This window comes from Salvelinus fontinalis, chromosome 27 (genome assembly GCF_029448725.1).
Source record: "Salvelinus fontinalis isolate EN_2023a chromosome 27, ASM2944872v1, whole genome shotgun sequence".
In the NCBI taxonomy this organism is placed as follows: domain Eukaryota; kingdom Metazoa; phylum Chordata; class Actinopteri; order Salmoniformes; family Salmonidae; genus Salvelinus; species Salvelinus fontinalis.
The window spans coordinates 27,882,709-27,905,286 of NC_074691.1; the positions used below are offsets into that span (position 1 = coordinate 27,882,709).

General features: G+C 43.9%; 1 protein-coding gene across 3 annotated transcripts in view; it reads left to right on the forward strand.

The window, feature by feature from the left end:
• LOC129825384 (serine/threonine-protein phosphatase 2A 56 kDa regulatory subunit gamma isoform-like) overlaps window positions 1-21,382 on the forward strand; it is a 37,806-nt gene extending 16,424 nt beyond the window's left edge. For all 3 annotated transcript variants that reach the window (XM_055885450.1, XM_055885451.1, XM_055885452.1), the window contains 13 exons: window positions 3,587-3,786; window positions 9,737-9,847; window positions 9,944-10,036; window positions 10,138-10,268; window positions 10,620-10,679; window positions 10,781-10,889; window positions 11,091-11,144; window positions 12,287-12,457; window positions 12,575-12,702; window positions 12,820-12,921; window positions 13,502-13,574; window positions 14,020-14,130; window positions 16,783-21,382. In XM_055885450.1, the coding sequence (XP_055741425.1) occupies window positions 3,587-3,786; window positions 9,737-9,847; window positions 9,944-10,036; window positions 10,138-10,268; window positions 10,620-10,679; window positions 10,781-10,889; window positions 11,091-11,144; window positions 12,287-12,457; window positions 12,575-12,702; window positions 12,820-12,921; window positions 13,502-13,574; window positions 14,020-14,130; window positions 16,783-16,917 (1,478 nt within the window). In that variant the 3' untranslated portion in view covers window positions 16,918-21,382. The remainder of the gene's footprint in view (window positions 1-3,586; window positions 3,787-9,736; window positions 9,848-9,943; window positions 10,037-10,137; window positions 10,269-10,619; window positions 10,680-10,780; window positions 10,890-11,090; window positions 11,145-12,286; window positions 12,458-12,574; window positions 12,703-12,819; window positions 12,922-13,501; window positions 13,575-14,019; window positions 14,131-16,782) is intronic.
• The last annotated feature ends 1,196 nt before the right edge of the window (window positions 21,383-22,578 follow it).

Below are 22,578 nucleotides of genomic sequence, written 5' to 3' on the forward strand. Positions count from 1 at the left end.
TGGATAGTCATTGGCTCAGTGACTGGAAGTCTATGGCAACAGCTAGCATGTCATTGCGCTAGTAGCACCCCCTCCTCCCTTTACCACCACTGCTGAAAACAATCCTATGGGAAACACTGGTGTTACTTGGCCTAGTTATGAGAAATGCATTAATGCTATTATTTTGCATAAAAATGGTGCAAACATTCAAAGCAGTTGGTTTAGGCAAAGCAGTCCATACTTTCAGCTTGTCCTAAAGCATTAAGTAGGCCCTTCTTGACACACAAGTACCCTAACCGTTGTGCCTTGGCTGAATCCGGGTCTGCATCAACCCTTCAGATGTGCTTGTGTTCACTGGGAGTTATGATGATGCTGATCCTAGATCTGTGCCCTGTTTTACACCCATAGCGAATGTTCAGATGCTTTCTCTTAACCTGTAAATGTCTGTGGAGGCATTAAGGTCATGAGCCCATGCACACACACTGTCAGGTGTGTGTGGGGCACACGTCCCTTTAATATTTTAGGCATGATGGGAAACCCTAGGACTGTTGTGTAATGGCACTAGGCCTGGGGTAGGGTAGGCATGGAGGAGTGGATAATGGGACACGCATGTTAGAGCATGTTAGAGCAACAACGTGTCTCAACACGCCTGACACAGGCATGTTCCACAGCAGAAGCAGTGTTATACAACAGGGGATAATGAAAGAGAGGGGTCGTGTTAGCACTGGGCTGCCAAGTCAGGTAGTTTCTTTTTACTTTTCTTTTTACTATTTCATATCAAAATTATTCAATTGAACGAAACGCTGATGATTTGCTGTGCTATATGATCAACAGCCCTCGTCCCTGTTTCCTCGTCCCTTTTTCCTCAACCTTTTCTGTAGGATTCTCTCTGGAGCTTCGTCCCAAATTACCTGTGGTCGAAAGTAGCACACTACATAGGGAATAGGGTTCCGTTTGGGACACAGGCAGTTTTGTTGTTTCACTCATAAGGTTGTGTGTGTGGTGGGATGATACTGGTGGAGGTTCAGTCCTCCTCAGTATCAGGTTCATTGGTTTTGTAGGTTTAACGTATCATTTATTTGCACCACAGAAAACCAATCATTAACAAAAAAAATAAAAAATACAAATCAAATTCTCACATGCGCTGAATACAACAGGTAAATGCTTACTTGCAAGCCCTTAACCAACAATGCAGTTTTAAATAAATACCCACCCCCCCAAAAAAACAATTGATAATGAAGTAGATGTGGTTGGAAGCCCATGGGCTTATATAAAAAGCGATATACAATACATAAGTAAAAAATTAAATAAAGGTTTGTTAAAATAGATAACAAAACCCTCATCATAAATGTACAAATTAACCTATCAGAAATCATTTATAAGGGCTTAAATCCAGCATGTCTGTATAGATGCCATCCTCTGCATCAATGTACCTGACCAGGTAAGGTATTGAACTCAAAATGGCAATATCTCGCTGAGCTAAAGCCAAGGTTTTAGTTCTGGGAACCAAAATGTATGTTTAAGTCTCAGCTAGCCAGGCATGGTTAGGGTACCCATCATGCGAGCGTAGTTTTTCCGCAAACTTTTTTCATTGGCCAGAATGTTCCTGCCTGCCTTTGGTCTTTGGGAACATTTAACCCATTGTTAGAGTGGTGACTCCAGTATCTTGTCAGTATATACCACCATCTTTGTCAGAGATGCTTTGTGTGTATGGCCCCTGGTCCAAAGTCCTTTCTATCTCCTGCTTCAGTGGTGACCTAGTGTGCAGGTAGTGGTGGTAGGTCAGTTCAACCAAGATCTACATGACAAACTTGCAACAAAAAAATTCAAGGAACTCATTTGTGAATATTATAATTTATTTTTTATAATAGCGTTTGTGTACCTAACACAGGTTAGGTGAAAAGTGGTAAACCAGAATGCACTGTCGGAGACCTTTGTTAGACTGCATTTGTTTTCTCTTCAGATTGGAATTGTCATGTAGGCCTAGTGTATGAAGCTGGCTGCTTCTAAATATTGATTTCTGTCAGGCTGTGTTGTGGTCAGTCATCGCATGCACAGTGCACACGGCAATGATGAGCTAGCTAGCGATACTATATATACAAAGTATGTGGACACCCCTTCAAATGAGTGGATTTGGCTATTTCAGCCACACCTTTTGCTGACAGGTGTATAAAATCATGCACATCGCCATGCGTTCTCCATAGACAAACATTGGCAGTAGAATGGCCTTACTGAATAGCTGTGGCTTTCAACGTGGCGCAGTCATAGGATGCCACCTTTTCCAACAAGTCAGTTTGTCAAATTTCTGCCCTGCTAGTGAGTTAGTGCTGTTTTTGTGAAGTGGAAAGGTCTGGGAGCAACAACGACTCAATCGTGAAGTGGTAGACCACACGAGCTCACAGAACGGGACCACCGAGTGCTGTAGCGCAAAAAAAAATGGTCTGTCCTTGGTTGTAACACTTACTGAGTTTCAAACTGCCTCTGGAAACAATGTCATCAGAACTGGTTGTGGGGAGCTTCATGAAATGGGTTTCCATGTCCGAGCAGCCGCACGCACACAAGCCTAAGATCACCATGCCAACTGTTGGCTGGAGTGGTGTAAAGCTCGCTGTCATTGGACTGTGGCGCAGTGGATATGCGTGTTCTCTGGAGTGATGAGTCACATTTCACCATCTGGCAGTCTGACGGATGAATCTGGGAGAACGCTACCTGCCTGAATGCATATTGCAAACTAACGTTTGGTGGAGGAATAATGGTCTGGGGCTGTTCATGTTTCGGGCTAGGTTCCAGTGAAGGGAAACCTTAACACTACAGCATAAAATGACATTCTAGACAATTCTGTGCTATCAACTTAGTGGCAACAGTTTGGTAAAGGCCCATTTACGGTTTCATCATGACAATGCTCCCGTGCACAAAGCGAGGTCCATACAGAAATGGGTTTGTTGAGCTGTGGAAGAACTTGACTGGCATGCACATAGCCCTGACCTTAACCACATCGAACACCTTTGGAATGAATTGGAATGCCAACTGCGAGCCAGGCCTATTCGCCCAACGTCAGTGCCCAACCTCACTAATGCTGCTCTGGCTGAATGCTGCTGGGACTTGCTTCCAATGTTACAGTGTCTAGTGGAATGCCTTCCCAGAAGAGTGGAGGCTGTTAGTCCCCCCACCCCCTTTGCTGCAGTAACTCCACATTAATGCCCTTGTTTTTGTAATGAGATGTTTGACAAACAGGTGTCCACATTTTGGTCATGTAGTGTATCTACCTGAGTGAGCCTTCATCCAGAGAAAGGAGACTGAGCAGATATTTGATGGCTGCCACGCTCTGTGCTCCTTGAGCCTGATTTCAAAGTGTTTACAATTGTATTCGTTCAGCAGGCTCTAATCAGGAGAGTCAGTGTCTGAGACTCTTTTTTTCCCTTTAAAAAAAAAAAACTTTCACTCATTCTCTAGTTAAGTGGCTGGGTTTTTGTTATTTTGCCTATAGCATGTGCTGTGAATTTGTCTTTGTTCTGTGTATTTTCTCAAGCAGTGAAAATTAATTTCCTCATGTGAGTGGATAATGAATCTGACTCCCTCTCCCACTCTCTCTTCCCCCCCCACCCAGATGTCCCTCCGGCTGAGCAGGAAAAGTTGTTTGTCCAGAAGCTGCGTCAGTGCTGCGTCCTGTTTGACTTTTTGTCGGACCCTCTGAGCGACCTGAAATGGAAGGAGGTGAAGCGGGCAGCGCTCAGCGAGATGGTGGAGTACATCACCCACAACAGGAACGTCATCACAGAGCCCATCTACCCAGAGGTGGTGCACGTGGTCAGTAGACACACTGAAGAATGCCTTGGTTTTAATTATTAGTGCACACTGTACCAAAACATTTTTAAACATAAAAGGGAAAGAAAAGTGTTTGTTAGTACTCCCTCCCTCTTTTGGACCTGTTTTGCTTATTTTTGATTCCTGGTTTATACAACCCTTCCACACTATCATGCTGTTTTTCTTCTTCCGTTGATTGTGTGGTGCACATAGGCCTAGTCAGTGAAGAAGGCCCTCTGGTGACGTTGATGTATTGTCCTTAGGGGTGTGAACGTTTAAAAGTTAAAACGTTTAAACGAAGTTGGGACCCGTTATGTTAAAAAAACAATTAACTGAAAAACGTTTTAATAAAAAAAATAAATCACAGTTCAGTTATAAAAACATATATTTTCTGTGTTTATAGATTATCATAACATATGACCGCCAGCCTGCCTTCTCCTGCCTCTCTCTCTCGCGCTGGCCTGCCTTCTCCTGCCTCTCTCACACGCTGGCCTGCCTGCTCTGTCTCTTGGCTAGCGGTTTTAAGACTTCGGTCTGTTGCGAATAGAGTATCCTAGCCTATTGTGTCACCTACAGCTTTGGGCCAGTCTTGCGAGCATGGGGTAGCCTACTCTAGGGTTGGGCGGTATCCGGATCTTCATATCCTGACCTTCATACACAAGAAGCTCTTTCTTTCCAGACCATAATATAGACCATAAAAATATGTAATATCTTCACACAAAACAATTGTAAGCAGCAGGGATCTTGATCCAGGAGGCGATTGATTGTCTCTGCTGTAAAAAACAACAGCTTGATCTTGCAAGCTAGCTACTTAGCTAACAAGTTCGCAAACCAAATGCGTAGTTGGAGACTCGAGCTGGAGATATTATTTGGCATATCTTAGATGGTTATTAAAATATATTTTTTATAAATTTTACGTTATTGAAAACCATAGTAAGTATTTCAAAATGCCCTGGTAAACGTTATAACTGGTATACCCTCCAAGCCTAGCCTACTCATTTTTTTTTTTGCCTCATTTGAAATCACAGTAGGCTACCAGTAGCCTGTTTCGATTCCGCTTTTCAGACAATGGAATGTGGCCCCTTGAAAGCGCTGCGGCATGTTTGTCTGTTAGGTCTACACTATGTAAAAAAAATATATATATATATTTAAATGCTCACACGAAACCTTCTCTAGTGAGATGAACTGACATTTACTTGTCTTTAAAGGAATTACTGCTTCTGAAGCAGTACTCAAGTCCATCACTAGGCAACCAGAACTGTCAATCATAATCTCGAGCTACTGCGCGACGCCGGCTCGCCTGCTGCCTGCTCGCAGACTACTCACTCCTAAAAAAGTACTTTAAAGTTTGTTAACCATGACTTACCAATACATTTTAGTATTTAATACATCTAGCTACCATACCATTAAACTGCATAAATAACACAGCAGTGTTTATTGTTGTCAGGGAAAAAATACAGAACATTTTACGCCGAAGCAGAATTCTAAGGTTGTGGCCAAAAGTTTTGAGAATGACACAAATATACATTTTCACAAAGTCTGCTGCCTCAGTTTGTATGATGGCAATTTGCATATACTCCAGAATGTTATGGAGAGTGATGAGATGAATTGCAATTAATTGCAAAACCTCTCTTTGCCATGCGAATTAACTGAATCCCCCAAAAACATTTCCACTGCATTTCAGCCCTGCCACAAAAGGACCAGCTGACATCATGTCAGTGATTCTCTCGTTAACACAGGTGTGAGTGTTGACGAGGACAAGGCTGGAGATCACTCTGTCATGCTGATTGAGTTCGAATAACACTGGACTGGAAGCTTCAAAAGGAGGGTGGTGCTTGGAATCATTGTTCTTCCTCTGTCAACCATGATTACCTGCAAGGAAACACGTGCCGTCATTGTTTTGCACAAAAAGGGCTTCACAGGCAAGGATATTGCTGCCAGTAAGGTTGCACCTTAATCAACCATTTATCGGATCATCAATAACTTCAAGGAGAACGGTTCAATTGTTGTGAAGAAGGCTTCAGGGCGCCCAAGAAAGTCCAGCAAGCGCCAGGGCCATCTCCTAAAGTTAATTCAGCTGCGGGATCAGGGCACCACCAGTACAGAGCTTGCTCCGGAATGGCAGCAGGCAGGTGTGAGTGCATCTGCACGCACAGTGAGGAGAAGACTTTTGGAGGTTGGTCTGGTGTCAAGAAGGGCAGCAAAGAAGCCACTTCTCTCCCGGAAAAACAACAGGGACAGACTGATATTCTGCAAAAGGTACAGGGATTGGACTGCTGAGGACTGGGGTAGAGTCATTTTCTCTGATGAATCCCCTTTCCGATTGTTTGGGGCATCTGGAAAAAAGCGACCATCAGTCCTGTGTCATGCCAACAGGAAAGCATCCTGAGACCATTCATGTGTGGGGTTGCTTCTCAGCCAAGGCAGTGGGCTCACTCACAATTTTGCCTAAGAACACAGCCATGAATAAAGAATGGTACCAACACATCCTCCGAGGCAACTTCTCACAACCATACAGGAACAGTTTGGTGACGAACAATGCCTTTTCCAGCATGATGGAGCACCTTGCCATAAGGCAAAAGTAATAACTAAGTGGCTCGGGGACCAAAGACGACCCTCTGTTTGTTTTGCAAAACATTTAGTGTCCATAGGCCCCACAATCATTTTGTGTAGGCTTCTGTCTCTCTGGCTTGAGTGAATTCCTAACCCTGCTATTTTCAAGTGGTCATGAAAGCTATAAGCCATTTCAATCAATTAAGCTGTCACAGAAGCTTTCAAATGCATATTCCACATACCACAAAGTTTCCGCATTTCTCAGTCTCACGTTTTTTGTCTAGGGTGCCTTTGGCAGAAATTCTTCAAGTTATTTCAGTTCTAGTTAGGCTAGATGTTTTCTTTTATAGTTCCCGAGGCATAGGCGCGTCCCATTCCCTACCAGGTGAACTCTGTGAAACCAGGGCATTGCAGAGAGTGGAACTGCTTTACACTCACTGAACTTGAATCTGTTACCCAGAGTCAGAGGCGATGCCGACTTTGTTATTCTATAGTACAGCTAACAGTAGGCCTATTGTCTACCTAGCTAGCCATTATCAGCCAAGGGCTAGCACTGTGGGCTCAATATCTGTGTTACGCCACATATGACTGAAATCGGATTGGTGTGAAAATCTGAACTCATCCTTTGTGGTTTCGTCATCATGGGCTCACCTACCTCTGTAACAGATATACATGGCTGGGGATGTGATGTGTCGTGGTGCTGCCTGCCTGCCGGCCAGCCAGGTCTGAATTAAAACAGGCTTTGATGTTTATCAAAGCAGGAAACCAAGGATGATCAAGGTGCAAATGTCCCTTCGTTCTCCTGATCCTGCCTCTATTTGATCAGTGCAGCAGAAAATGCAAGGCCGCTGCCAAATCAGCATAAGAATATACTCTTGGTTTACTTTAGTTCTCCCCTTCCTGAGTCTTTCACTTTGATGTGTTCACTGCTTTTAACATCAAAGTGTTGACGAGGCGGACTCTAAAGGGTGTGTTCTTTATGGTTAGATAGACCACGATGGGCGGCTCTGAGGGGGCGCCCAATTGATAAGTGCACCGGGGTTAAAACACCTACTCTTATGATTAGTGCCATGGGATTTTTTACAACCGCAGAGAGACAGTACATTCATTTAACGTCCCATCCGAAATACTGCATCCTATGCAGTGCAATATCCCCTTCACTGCCCTGGGATGTCCTTAGACCAGAGAAGAGTGCCCCCTACTGGCCTGCCAATACCACTTCCAGCAGCACCTGGTCTCCCATCCAGGGACGAACCAGGACCGACCCTGCTTAGCTTCAGAGGCAAGCCAGTAGTGGAATGCAGGGTGGTATGCTGCTGGCTTGGAGAGGTGAACAAAAAGAGTAGCCTAAGCTTCGGGTGGTAAAAAAATGTCTGCTGCCCAGAGAGGGGGGGGGGGGGGGTCTGGTAAATGTAATCTTAAAGGTCCTGACATCCTCCTCTCTCTGGTTCTACTGGTCTGTGGCTGCGTTGATTGAAAAAGGTTTTTAAATTATGAATATGTAAATGAAGATGCCGCCTGATGGGTGAAGAGGTCAGCTGGACATCTGTACTGTTCTCTTATATTTAGTTGTATTCACAATACACATGAAACAAAGGGTGTTTCTCAATATGCCTTCTACCCTGCTCCACACCCCCATCCTCAGTCATACATTATGAGAGGCACTACGCACTCCCGTGCTATTTCATTACTTTTGACCTTTTTAGAGTAAATTGAGTCTTGTCGGCTGCTCATCTATGCCTGACTTTCCTGGATCACGACTACTCTCAGCTGTTATACGTCAAACATTTGTAGATTTAAACGTCTGAGTCGGTTTAATATTCCAATATTGTCAGTAAAGCAAATTATCTACATAGACTAGTGTTGCATGGTATACCGGTACCAGGGTAATATCATGGTACCAAAACCTCATGGTACTTATGATACCAACATTTTAGAATCCGTAGTACTGTTTCATAAGATACTACCACATTTTTTTGTTGTCCCTACCGATCTAAAGAACCCGCTGACGCCTGTTTATGAAATCCTAATAGTCAGTTTTGTTTAGAAATTCAGTTGAATTTAAGCAACATTAACTAGACTCTTGTATGCGCCAGTCCAATAATGTCCGCTTCACTTTCATGCGCCTATCACATGGCAGCTGTAATCAGCCAGCCGGCAGCTGGATCCCCTTCCAGCCATCACTCACCTGCATCTCTGTCTGGTCTTCCTGCGGCATTTATTCCTCCATCAATTCTTTTTAAATATAGTCGTGATGGCGTGTGGGGATGTGATGGCGAGTGGGGATGCAGTCTTGTTACATTTGATACATTGGAGCAGACATTTAACGAAAGTAACAAGCTAGCTAACTTCAGCAAGAGACAACTTGTTTTTACTTTATGCATTAGCTTGCAACATTATCATTAAAATATATGCGTAGACAATGACCATGCTTGTTTACTATCAATAGGTAACTTGCTACTGCTGTAACTATAAGTTGTTATAGCTCATGATCCATGGTTAGAAAGCTGACCAAGTTAGTTGGCTAGCTAAGTTATTGCTCTTCATGATCCATGGCTGCATGGGCTACTACACAGCCTGCAAGTACTCTGTGAAAACGTGAATATAATCTGGTACTAGCTACGCTACAAATACTTACAGGAGTCGGGAGACGAGATGTTCGTTCCTCAGTCACCTCTGCACAACTATGCCCTGTAAAGCGTTACTGCCTGTAAGACTCAATCTGCTGCGAGCCAGCCAGTCTAATGGCAATACAGACGACACAAGACTACATCAACTTTTAACTTCGGAATGAACAGCTAGCTATATGTGAATTGTAATAATCTAGCTAGCCAGCTAGTTTAAAAGGCAAAAATGACGAATAACCGATGTTATGCAATCTAGATGACTAGCTGTCAGTTCATCGTGGCTAGCTAGTTACCAATTTGTTTGTGGCCAGTTGGACATATTGACTTACTATGATGTTGCACAATGGGTTAGGCAGGTAAACATGCCAAAATGAACACTATGTATTTTTTTAACGTATCAAGATAAAATATTGTATCCCGGCAACATAAGAGATGTGAATGGGCAACAGTTAATTCTCAAGTCAGTTTATTTCCTCTCTTCAGCCCAAAATAATGGCTTCCATTGATTTCAATAATTTTTGCGTTTTTTATGTGGTTGCGTCATATTTCTGTGCATACGTTCCGTTGAAGCTTGCAGCGATGCATACTTCAAAATGTTTTCTCCATCGTGTGCGCAGAGCATGGTAGTATTCATTTTGAGACACCCAAAATGTCAGTTTCCAAAGTGCTTGAGTTGGCCAACCATTGACACATGCTTGGGATAGTTCTTCCAATAGCCCTTATGGTAATAATATGAAGTGCTGTGTCGTGACATGCCTGTGTCTGTCCTTCAGTTTGCAGTGAACATGTTCAGGACATTGCCTCCATCATCCAACCCCACAGGGGCTGAGTTTGACCCCGAGGAGGATGAGCCCACGCTAGAGGCCGCGTGGCCACACCTCCAGGTAAACATGCACAGTCACGCACAGTCACACAAACAAGCAAATGAATACGCGTGCCGTTTCATACCACTGATGTGTACACCTCTGTTCTTTCTCCAGCTCGTCTACGAGTTCTTTCTCCGGTTTCTGGAGTCTCCAGACTTTCAACCAAATGTGGCCAAGAAGTATATCGACCAGAAATTTGTAATGCAGGTAGCTAAGCGCTGGACCTTTCTCAATGGAAGTAAATTAACAGGATGTGAGATTGTGAGAGTACTTGTGATCTAAGGTCACCTGCTGCATTGTCTCCACAGCTATTAGACCTGTTTGACAGTGAAGACCCCAGGGAAAGGGACTTTCTGAAGACCACTCTGCATCGCATCTACGGAAAGTTCCTGGGCCTGAGAGCGTACATCAGGAAACAGATCAATAACATATTCTATAAGTGAGTAAATGGTCATAATACTGTACTATGAAATTGTATTGTCATACACTGAGTGTACAAAACATTAAGAACACCTGCTCTTACCATGACAGACTGATCAGGTGATTCCAGGTGAAAGCTACAGTATGATCCCTTATTGATGTCACCTGTTAAATCCACTTCAATCAGTGTAGATGAAGGGGAGGAGACAGGTTATAGAAGGATGTTTAAGCCTTGAGACATTCAATGGGCAGGACCAAAGATTTAAGGGCCTTTGAACGGGGAGACACTTAACATGGCGTATGCCAATGTTTTAAATGACCATTTATTGAACTGCTCTGTTCTGCTTTTGACATTGTCATTTGTTCCCAGGTTCATTTATGAAACAGAACGTCATAACGGAATAGCAGAGTTATTGGAAATATTAGGAAGGTATGTTGTTCTTTAATCGCTTTTGTGCCTATATTGTTTTGTGTTGATCAGAAGAATTACATTGCTGATCACAACCTTCAAATCCTTCTATCTGTTTGCAGCATAATCAATGGCTTTGCCTTACCGTTGAAAGAGGAGCACAAGATCTTCCTGTTGAAAGTGTTGCTGCCTTTACACAAAGTCAAGTCCCTTAGTGTGTATCACCCACAGGTAGCTATCCCTAACTCCTTTTGGTTTCAAACACGTTACTGTTAATGACCGTACAGTTAAAGCCTTAGGCATGCTATACAATAATGTGTTAGTATGGCCTATATGTGTTATAGGTTGTAATAAGTGTTTATTAGTTGTATTAAGCGGTGTCGACATGATGGTTGTAGTTAATCTGCTTTTTTGTTTCTCTGTCTTTTCTAGCTGGCTTATTGCGTGGTGCAGTTTCTAGAGAAGGACAGCACTCTCACAGAACCGGTAAGACATCTCGCTAGGCAAGAATCACCATTCCCCCATGGAATGCGTGAGATTAGTGCTTTGCTCTAATGCTGGCTTAGTGTTAATGTGTGAATCTTCTCTATAGACAGTGATGGCTCTGTTAAAGGATTGGCCAAAACACACTGACTGGTTAGTTACACACAGCTCTGTGGGTGTGACTGGCTAGTTAGACACACAGCTCTGTGGGAGTGACTGGCTAGTTAGACACACAGCTCTGTGGGAGTGACTGGCTAGTTAGACACACAGCTCTGTGGGAGTGACTGGCTAGTTAGACACACAGCTCTGTGGGAGTGACTGGCTAGTTAGACACACAGCTCTGTGGGAGTGACTGGCTAGTTAGACACACAGCTCTGTGGGAGTGACTGGCTAGTTAGACACACAGCTCTGTGGGAGTGACTGGCTAGTTAGACACACAGCTCTGTGGGAGTGACTGGCTAGTTAGACACACAGCTCTGTGGGAGTGACTGGCTAGTTAGACACACAGCTCTGTGGGAGTGACTGGCTAGTTAGACACACAGCTCTGTGGGAGTGACTGGCTAGTTAGACACACAGCTCTGTGGGAGTGACTGGCTAGTTAGACACACAGCTCTGTGGGAGTGACTGGCTAGTTAGACACACAGCTCTGTGGGAGTGACTGGCTAGTTAGACACACAGCTCTGTGGGAGTGACTGGCTAGTTAGACACACAGCTCTGTGGGAGTGACTGGCTAGTTAGACACACAGCTCTGTGGGAGTGACTGGCTAGTTAGACACACAGCTCTGTGGGAGTGACTGGCTAGTTAGACACACAGCTCTGTGGGAGTGACTGGCTAGTTAGACACACAGCTCTGTGGGAGTGACTGGCTAGTTAGACACACAGCTCTGTGGGAGTGACTGGCTAGTTAGACACACAGCTCTGTGGGAGTGACTGGCTAGTTAGACACACAGCTCTGTGGGAGTGACTGGCTAGTTCGACCCACAACTCTGTGGGAGTGACTGGCTAGTTAGACACACAGCTCTGTGGGAGTGACTGGCTAGTTAGACACACAGCTCTGTGGGAGTGACTGGCTAGTTCGACCCACAACTCTGTGGGAGTGACTGCTTAGTTGAGTATTAATGTATGACTCTAATCTTCTCCTGTAGACGGTGATGGCTCTGTTGAAGTACTGGCCGAAGACGCACAGTCCAAAGGAGGTGATGTTCCTCAATGAGCTGGAGGAAATTCTGGACGTCATCGAACCCTCGGAGTTCGTCAAGGTCATGGAGCCTCTCTTCAGACAGCTGGCCAAGTGTGTGTCCAGCCCTCACTTCCAGGTGTGTGTTTGATCTGGTGGAACTCATGCAGTGTGTGTTGCGCATGTCCAGGCTTGTGTGTGGTTCTGTGCTATGATGTGGCCTGACCAGGCATCCCTCTCTGTGTGTGTGTATCAGGTGGCTGAGAGAGCGCTGTACTACTGGAACAATGAGTACATCATGAGTCTGATCAGTGACAATGCTGCCAGGATACTCCCTATTATGTTCCCCTCGCTCTACCTCAACTCCAAGACCCACTGGAACAAGTGAGCCACTCTGCTAACAACTACCTACCACTATGGAGCAGACTCCGTCTCTCTGTTGCTGCCCTGTGAAAGAGAAGTAAACATCGGTCCATATGTATGGTTAATGTGTGTGTGCAGGACGATCCACGGTCTGATATACAACGCCCTGAAGCTCTTCATGGAGATGAACCAGAAGCTGTTTGATGACTGCACACAGCAGTTCAGAACAGAGAAGAACAAGTAAGACTACTTTACTTCTAAGCACACACACACTGAATAAAACCTTTCTCCTAACTGTTCATTCATTCGCAGCGTCCACCCACATAGTTTCATTCTACGTCTGTCTCCTCTTAGCAGATTTCATCTTGAAATGACTCTGAAATGTCTGTTCCGCTGTCCCGTTGTCTGTTCCGCTGTCCCGTTGTCTGTTCCGCTGTCCCTTTGTCTGTTCCGCTGTCCCTTTGTCTGTTCCGCTATCCCGTTGTCTGTTCCGCTGTCCCGTTGTCTGTCCCGTTGTCTGTTCCGCTGTCCCGTTGTCTGTCCCGCTGTCGTCTGATCTCTGTCCCGCTGTCGTCTGATCTCTGTCCCGCTGTCGTCTGATCTCTGTCCCGCTGTCGTCTGATCTCTGTCCCGTTGTCTGTCCCGCTGTCGTCTGATCTCTGTTCCGCTGTCGTCTGATCCCGTCTCTCTAAACCTGTTGTTGTGATGTATGTTCCCCTGTCGTTGTGATCTGTCTCCCTAAACCCGTCATTGTCTGATCTCTGTTCCCCCGTTGTCTGATCTCTGTTCCACTGTCTCCCTAAACCTGTTGTGTGTGAAGAGAGAAGGCCAAGTGGAAAGAGAGAGAAGAGGCGTGGGTGAAGATTGAGAATCTGGCCAAGTCCAACCCTCAGGTGAGCTCTAAGCATCTTTCCTTGTGTGTTTTAATCCAGCCCCGTTGTCTCTTGCTCTCTCAAACATTTTACATTTTAGGCATTTAGCAGATGCTCTTATCTAGAACGACTAACAGTAGTGAGTGCATATATTTTCGTGCTGGTCCCCTGTGGGAATCAAACCCACAACCCTGGTGTTGCAAGCACCATGCTCTACCAACTGAGCCAGTAGTTTTGCCACTAGTCCTCCACCACAGAACAGCCCAGGCAGCACCAGATACGTAGGTGTATTCTATGGCTCAGAAGCCAACAACCAGAAATCATCTGACTCATCATGGATTTGACCAAATGATCTAAAAAGGTCTATATCATTGTCTTTGGTTCTGGGAGTTCCTCACCTCTCTGGCTGGGTTTACTTCCTGGTGTCTCATTATAATCCTACCCTCCTCTCTCTCGGTGTGTTTAGTTCCTGGTGTACGTGGACCCGTCAGACCTGGGTAGTCCTATGGAGACAGACGGACCAATGATGGAGGATGTTAACATCTTGAAGAAGACCATAGAGGAAGAAGCCACACAGGTACTGTGTGTTGGTGGTATGGGGGGGGGGGGCTAGCGTGCTGTCGTCCTCCATGCAGTCAGTGCATTGAATTAGACTGTTCATGTGAAGTTTCAGAGCACAGTCTCCCGAGCTGTATGAAATGTAGCATCAGAATCTGGTGCTTCCTGTTACCTTGTTGCAGTTTTCACCCTCTAGAGTCGAAGCCTAAGCTAACATTATGGAATTGTTTAAGATGGTCCTACCAAGTATCATTTAGCTATTAGATTTGTAATTTAAAGGCCCCTGAAGGTATAGGGTGATGTCGGCGGATGCGGTATTTTGAGACACAGCACATGCGAAAAAACATATCTCTAGCTGAAACAGTCAGACGTTGATGGGGATTTTTTATTATTATGTTAATTAGATTTCCGCGGGGGTGCAGAAATTGTAGGCTAATGGTTAAGAGGGGTAGAGACAAACGTGTAGGAACGGGAGTAGTGCAGCATGGATAGGAGTAGAAGTACGCCATTCACAGCCCTCTCCTCGCCTACTGCCCAGGTTGTGTCATAAATGGCACCATATCCCCTATATAGTGCACTACTTTCAACAGAGCCCACGGGGCCTGGTACAAAGTAGTGCACTAAATAGGGAATAGGGTGCCATTTGGGATGTAGGTTGGAGAGGGACAGGGTCGGGGAGAGTGCTGTGAGTGACGTACTTATCGACAGAATCAGATATCTATAGGCAGGCTCACATTTCTAAGGCAGGGGAGAGCTGACAGTAATGAATACTTTAGTTCATACTATAGTGTACACTTCACACAGGACTACTACATATCTAGGACATGAGGGATTGGGCTGAGTTGGGTATACAATATGAAGCACTTTGAGTTGAGATCTAGTCAAGACGTGATATACCTAGTTAAACGTGCTGTTTGAATTCTAGCGGCACTGAGGACTATCAAGGACGAGAGAAGGTTTGTTTAAGTTGATGGACTCTGGATATGTGTAACTGTTCCCCCATCTCTTGGAGAAGAGGATGTGTGATCAGTCTAATGCCTCCATAAGACCAGGTACTACTTCTAGCGATCAAACAATTGGAGGTCATTCATTATCAAAGGTGGGAGCGAGAAACAAGGATGCACCATAGTGCCCACAAAGCTCATCACTAAGCTAAGGACCCTGGGATTAAACACCTCCCTCTGCAACTGGATCCTGGACTTCCTGACGGGCCGTGGTAAGGGTAGGCAACACATCTGCCGCGCTGATCCTCAACACGGGGGGCGCCTCAGGGTTGCGTGCTTAGTCCCCTCCTGTACTCCCTGTTTACCCACAACTGCGTGGTCAAGCATGACTCCAACACCATCATTAATCAATCAATCAAATGTATTTATAAAGCCCTTTTTACATTAGACGATGTCACAAAGTGCTGTACAGAAACCCAGCCTTAAACCTCAAACGGCAAAAAATGCAGATGTAGAAGCACGGTGGCTAGGAAACTCCCTAGAAAGGCCCAATGGTGGTAGAATGATCACTGACAACGATGAGACGGCCTATAGGGAGGAGGTCAGAGACCTGACAGTGTGGTGCCAAGACAACAACCTATCCCTCAATGTGATCAAGACAAAGGAGATGATTTTAGACTACAGGAAAAGGAGGACCAAACAGGCCCCCATTAACATCGGTGCTGTAGTGTAGTGGGTCAGGAGTTTCAAGTTCCTTGGTGTCCACATCACCAACAAACTATCATGGTCCAAACACACCAAGATACTGTTCTCTGCTACTTCATGGCAAGTGGTACCAGAGCGCCAAGTCTAGGTCCAAAAGGCTTCATTAGACTACTGAACACATAATCAAATGTCCACCCAGGCTATTTACATTGACACCCCCCTCCCCCCCTTTGTTTTTACACTGCTGCTACTCGCTGTTTATTATCTATGCATGGTCAGTTTACACCTACCTATAAATTACCTTGACTAACCTGTACCCCCACACATTCACTTGGTACCCCCTGTATATAGCCTCATTATTTTATTGTCAATTTTATTTAAAAAATAAATATATTTAATGTATTTATTTAATTTTTTCTTAAACCAACAATGCAGTTCAAGAAACAAAGTTAAGGGCTTTTAAGTAAGCATTTCACGGTAAGGTCTACCTACACCTGTTGTATTCGGCACGTGTGATAAATTAGATTTGATTTAGCTACTTAGCTGGGATCCTTAAGGGTGAAACATTTAGGTCCGCCTGGGATATTAGAACAAAAGTTTCTGCTAACAAAGAAGCAGTAGTTTTTTCCTCTGTCACTGCATGTGCAATATAACAGCAGAATAAGTGATCATCTTCTTTTCCCTAAACTGCACCTCACGTCCACAAAGTAAAAAAAAAAAAAAAAAAAAAGTCTCTGGGGCAGACAGTCGCGATGCTTCCCCTAACGCAGACTTCAACTTCAACTGTCGGTGACTAAGAGTCCAACACTTATGCAAATTAGCAGCGGCTTAATAACAATCAGGGAAGGGAGGGTCTAGCTAGCTAGCTAGCTTAGACACCGCGCTGAATAGGCTAACAGCCAGCGCAATGTCGTACATGCCATTTGGAGAATACTTCCACAAAGGGTGATCTCCGCGATTCCTTACTACTTTGTAGATTTTGGTTTGACTGGAGTGTAACTGTTCTCCCTCTCCCCCAATAGCTCCAGAGGAACGAGCGTAAGGAGCGTCCGCTGGTCAGGAGGAAGTCTGAGCTGCCTCAGGACATCTCCACTGTCAAGGCCCTGGAGACGCACCGGAGGGCCAATGATATGGTCACACCACACGACGGACACTAAAGACACACACACGTACAGACAGTCTCTCTCACACACACACACAAACAAACACACACACATAGTCGCACACACACACACACACGTGTACAGACAGTCACACATACACAGTCAGACACCACATACTGACAGACAGACCAGCCCCGGGGGGCCCAGAACAGTCCAGCACAGATAAGGTCCAGAATAGAACAAAACAGAATGGCCTGGCTGAAAGAAGCTGCAGCTCAAACAACTCCACCAGTCCAACTCTGAAGTGTTCCCCAGTTCGCTCCAGCCCTGCCAGGAGATGTCAATGGCACAGGACTGTATGGCATGACCACCAAACATGACATTGTTCCCCTCGCCCGCCCTCCCTCCCTCTCTCTGTCTTGTAAAAGCAGTGCTGTTCCCTTCTGGTCATTTTTCTCAGGTCTTCTGTTATTGTTTTAATTTGTTGGTTTCTTTCTGTTTTTCTCTCATCCTCATTCTAGATGTCATGTGCACTGGCAATAGGACTGGCAGACAGACATGTATTATAGATGCATACTGTACGTAATGGGCAAAGGAAGAAGCAGTTTAGTCTCCTCTCTCGCTCTCTCAGCATAGAGAGGAAAGCACAGTCCTTCTCTCTCATGTTTATTCTTTGTTGCCTAGTTACTGCTGCTATTGCCATAAGCGTAATTTTTCTCTTGTTTCTTGTGTTCTGCTAGGATTGATTTGATGGTAGGGGAATTATTGGGGACCGTCAAGAGACGTAATAAAGTTGTGGCTCTAAACGTGCTTGGCTGAGTGAAAGGGGGGTTCTTCTGTCCACTGGACATCAGCTGGTCTGTACAGACCTAGTTTGGTGCCAAACTCACTCTTGCTTTTTCTCGCTTTTTAAAAAACTTATCCGCCCTTTCTTAGCTGTATGATATTGTATGCAATAAGTTGTCCCAGGTTGCAGTGTGTTTGGTTGGTTCGAACAATGGTTAATGGTTTTCTAAGACTGAGGGCACAGCACATCAATTGTTTTCTGCATCCGCTAGAGTTCACTGTCCATGTGAACACGCCAATCTCATTCCCTGTCGGTCTGTTTTTGTCTTCATTCATAATCAGTATTGATCAAGACATCCAAGTCATGTTAGTGTTGTGAAAAGTGTGGTCCGTGTTCTAGTTCAGTGTTTAGACTCCCTTTGAGCTGTAGTGTGTGAGGAGGGCTACACACAGAGGAATACCTGCTCCTCACAACCAAGACCCCTCTCTTTCTGATGTTGCTTTTCTACGTTGGGAAGTAGTAGCCTAGTTCAGTCATATAAAGATAATTCTGTCTGTAGTAAGTCAAAATTCATCACAAGCCTTTCCTTTCATAGTGCCTTTATTGAACACGCGGCTAAACGGAGGGTAGAATAGCAGTGTTATGTGAATGCAGAACCATGTTCAATTTAGCATTAGCTTCCCAACAGACCAGAGAGACGCACGTTGAAACACAATGACACACACCCACAGAGTATTTGGTATGTATTTAGGGCCATGTTTGGTGTAAAACGCATACGAGCTGGTTTTTGTTAAATCTACAAAGCAGATCAATGATTGTGGTCAAGCTAGAGAGGAGTGGGTAAGCCCCAAAGACTTAACATAGAAGCACTTCCTGATAAAACTTGAAGAATAAAAACCCAAGATCCAAAATGAATGAATCATTCGTGCTGTCTGGTCTGAGTTACGTCAGTTCCTCTGTGTGCCTGATGAAAAAGGTGTAGGAAAGGATGCTTCTCATTCAACCTGATCTTATTACCCCACGCCCTGTTCCATTTAGGATGTCCCCAAATGGCACCTTATTCTAGAGCCCGATGGACCGTGATCGAAAGAAGTGCACTATATAGGAAATAGTGTGCCATTTTTAAGATGTAGGCAGAGTATTGATGTGATACAACACCATTGTTTGAGTACCGACAGACAGACATGCACTCTGGCTGTATCCCTGTAGAGAAGCTCTGTGTGTGTGAGACACTACTTCTGGATGTGTGCAGGGTCTTTTCCATTGCCTGCAAAAACTCTGATGTTCAGATTGAATGTGCAAATTGTAAATATACTACTATTACTATCACGATGTTTCACTGTCTCTTTCTAGATTATTTTCTTTGTCTTAAATTTATGGTGAATGTTATTCTTTATGCCACCCCCCCAACTATTTTGCTGTAAAATTACTAAAAGGAGGTATAGAGTGCTTTTATAGATGGCACAAACAAAACTGGATGGCACCAGGGTTTGGGTTAATTTAGGAAGTCATCTGAAATACAAATGTTCCTCATTGCTTCACAGAGGAGAATTGTAATTTCAGTTGACTGAATGTGAATGGATCCCTGGCTGTTCCCAGTGTCCTGAGAGCAGAGAGGACTCTGTTGGTGACTGTTGTTCTTCATCAAATTGCTTTAATATTGTAGCCTCTGGCGCTCTCTATTTTACATACAGTGCATTCGGAAAGTATTCAGACCCCTTGACTTTTTCTACATTTTGTTACGTTACAGCCTAATTCTAAAATGTATTAAGTTGTTTTCCCCCTTATCAATCTACTCACAATACCCCATAATGACAAAGCAGAAAGTTTTTTGAAATTTGGGCAAATTTGTATAAAAAAACAAAAAGAAGCTATCACATTTACATAAGTGTTCAGACCCTTTACTCGGTACTTTGTTGAAGCACCTTTAGCAGTGATTACAGCCTTCAGTCTTCTTGGGTATGACGCTACCAGCCTGGCACACCTGTATTTGGGGAGATTCTCCCGTTCTTCTCTGCAGATCCTCTCAAGCTGTCAGTTTGGATGGGGAGCATTGCTGCACAGCTATTTTCAGGTCTCTCCAGAGATGTTCGATTGGGTTAAAGTCCGGGCTCTGGTTGGGCCACACAAGGACATTGAGACTTGTCCCGACGCCACTCCTGCATTGTCTTGGCTGTGTGCTTAGGGTCGTGGTCCTGCTGGAAGGTGAACCTTCACCCCAGTCTGAGGTCCTGAGTGCTCTGGAACAGGTTTTCATCAATGATCTCTCTGTACTTTTCTCCGTTCATCTTTGCCTCAACCCTGACTAGTCTCCCAGTCCCTGCCGCTGAAAAAGATCCCCAAAGCATGATGCTGCCACCACCATGCTTCACTGTAGGGATGGTATTGGCCAGGTGACGAGCGGTGCATGGTATTCTGGCCAAAGAGGTTGATCTTTGTTTCATCAGAGCAGAGAATTTTCTTTGTCATGGTCTGAATTTTCTTTGTCATGGTCTTTAGGTGCTTTATGGCAAACTCCAAGCGGGCTATCATGTGCCTTTTTACTGAGGAGTGGCTTTCTTCTTGCAACTCTACCATAAAGGTCTGATTGGTGGAGTGCTGCAGAGATTGTTGTCCTTCTGGAAGGTTCTCCCATCTCCACAGAGCAATTCTGGAGCTCTGTCAGTGACCATCGGGTTCTTGGTCACATCCCTGACCAAGGCCCTTCTCCCCAGACTGCTGAGCGGCCAGCTCTAGGATGAGTCTTGGTGGTTCCATACTTCCTCTATTTAAGAATGGAGGCCACTGTGTTCTTTGGGACCTTCAATCCTGCAGAAATGTTTTGGTACCCTTCCCTAGATCTGTGCCTCGACACAATCCTGTCTCGGTGCTCTATGGACAATTCCTTCAACCTCATGGCTTGGTTTTTACTCTGACATGCACTGTCAACTGTGGGACCTTATATAGACAGGTGTGTGCGCCTTTCCAAATCATGTCCAATCAATTGTTTTTTCCACAGGTGGACTCCAAGTTGTAGAAATATCTCAAGGCTGATCAATGGAAACCAGATGCACCTGAGCTCAATTTTTAGTCTCATAGCAAAGGGTCTGAATACTTATGTAAATAAGGTATTTCTGTTTTTTATAAAATGGCAAACATTTCTAAAAAATAAGAAGAAAAAAAAAAAACAGTTTTCCCTTTGTCATTGTGGGGTTCTGCGTAGATTGCTCAGGATTTTTTTTAGAATAAGGCTAATGTAACAATGTGGGAGAAGTCAAGGGTTCTGAATACTTTGCGACGGTACTGTTTTTTAAATTTAATTTTTTAAATAATAATTCTACAAGTGTCTTTTGGTATACAACCCTGTATGATAATTGGCATCATCTAATATTGTACATATAATGTACTTTTATTTTGTTATAGCTACTACATGGTAGATGTAATATTTTGTACGGAATGTCCCCTGTGTACAGACAACAAAGGTTATTAGCTACCACAGTTGGGATGTGTGACAGACGTCAACACGTGACCTATATGCATTTAGAACAGTTTTGAATTTGGATTCTACTATTTTTTTATCGATTTGTAATCCACGATTTTCTTTGTTTCAGCATTTTAAAAGTATGTGATGAGTTCCTACATACATCAGCATTGTGTGTGTGCTTTTATCCAAAATCTCCAGTGGTGTACATCTATCTAGCTGTATATGGTAAATAAAGAGAACATGTGAGTTTTTATATTTTCATCCTAGAACAGGCATAGAGTGCTTTCATGATTTGCAGCCTAATTCTTCCTTCACTACCCTTGGAAGCCTGTGTGACCATTTGGAAGGATAGCCATGTGAGACTACTCCTTGACGAACTACATCCCCTGTCCTTATTTAGTTATGTATCCATGGACACGGATGACCACGTATCAAGGTTTCCAACTCATCTCCATCACTCAGAATCTGGAGATTGCCTTTGACTAGACTATATCTCCACACAACACATCACCCCAGAGAGAATATGTATGTTTAGAAGCTTGTTTTTTCATCTTTAACACAGTAAAAGGCATACACTGACTCATACCAGAAAACATTTTATAGTAGTGCTGTCTATCGGAGAGTAAACTATAGAAATACTATTCTGCACTAATTATGCTCCCAAACATTTAAGTGACTGATGCTTTATGCAAACAATACCGATCACATTAATGCCTGAGCTGTTTTATGGACTGTTCCAATATCTATCATACAATTTACAATGAACCTATGGTTAATATTATATTGTACGTCTGCAGGTAAAATGCATATTTTTTTTTATGGATAAAAAGGGTTTATGTGGTGGGTTACCAAATTTAACTGTTTTAAGGCAAATTTCTTGCTATTCTACACATTTTGCCATTTGGTGGAAATAAAATGTTGCAATTTTAAAGTGATCCCCCCCTTCAATTCTACACATTTGGACATGGCTTATGCTATCTGTGACTAAAACAAACAAAATCAATGGGGGCCACATGCCATGACAATTACTCCTGAATAGCTAGGTTTCCATCCAATTGGCGACAGATTTTAACATTAATATTCTGAAATGGACTTTTTTAAAGTGCAATTTCCCACCAGATAAAATGCTGTGTGTGATGACATAGCGCACTTAAAAAAAAACTTTTTCGGTTAAATGATAATTTACCTAATTAACTGCATGCTTTCTTGACGAGTCGTAGTGGGAGGACCACACGTCATCGCGTGACTGCAGGTTTATTTCGATAAGATGGTTAATATATCAATATTTGAACATAAAAGCGTTTACACTGACATTTCTCACCTAATTAATTTTACCGACACAGCGTATTTAGTTATGTCGACATTTGAAAGTTTAATGAAAAATGTAATTTTTCCACCAGGCTGGTCATGATTTATTTGTTATTTTACATGTATTTTTGAAAGCAGCATATCACCCTGCATCCCA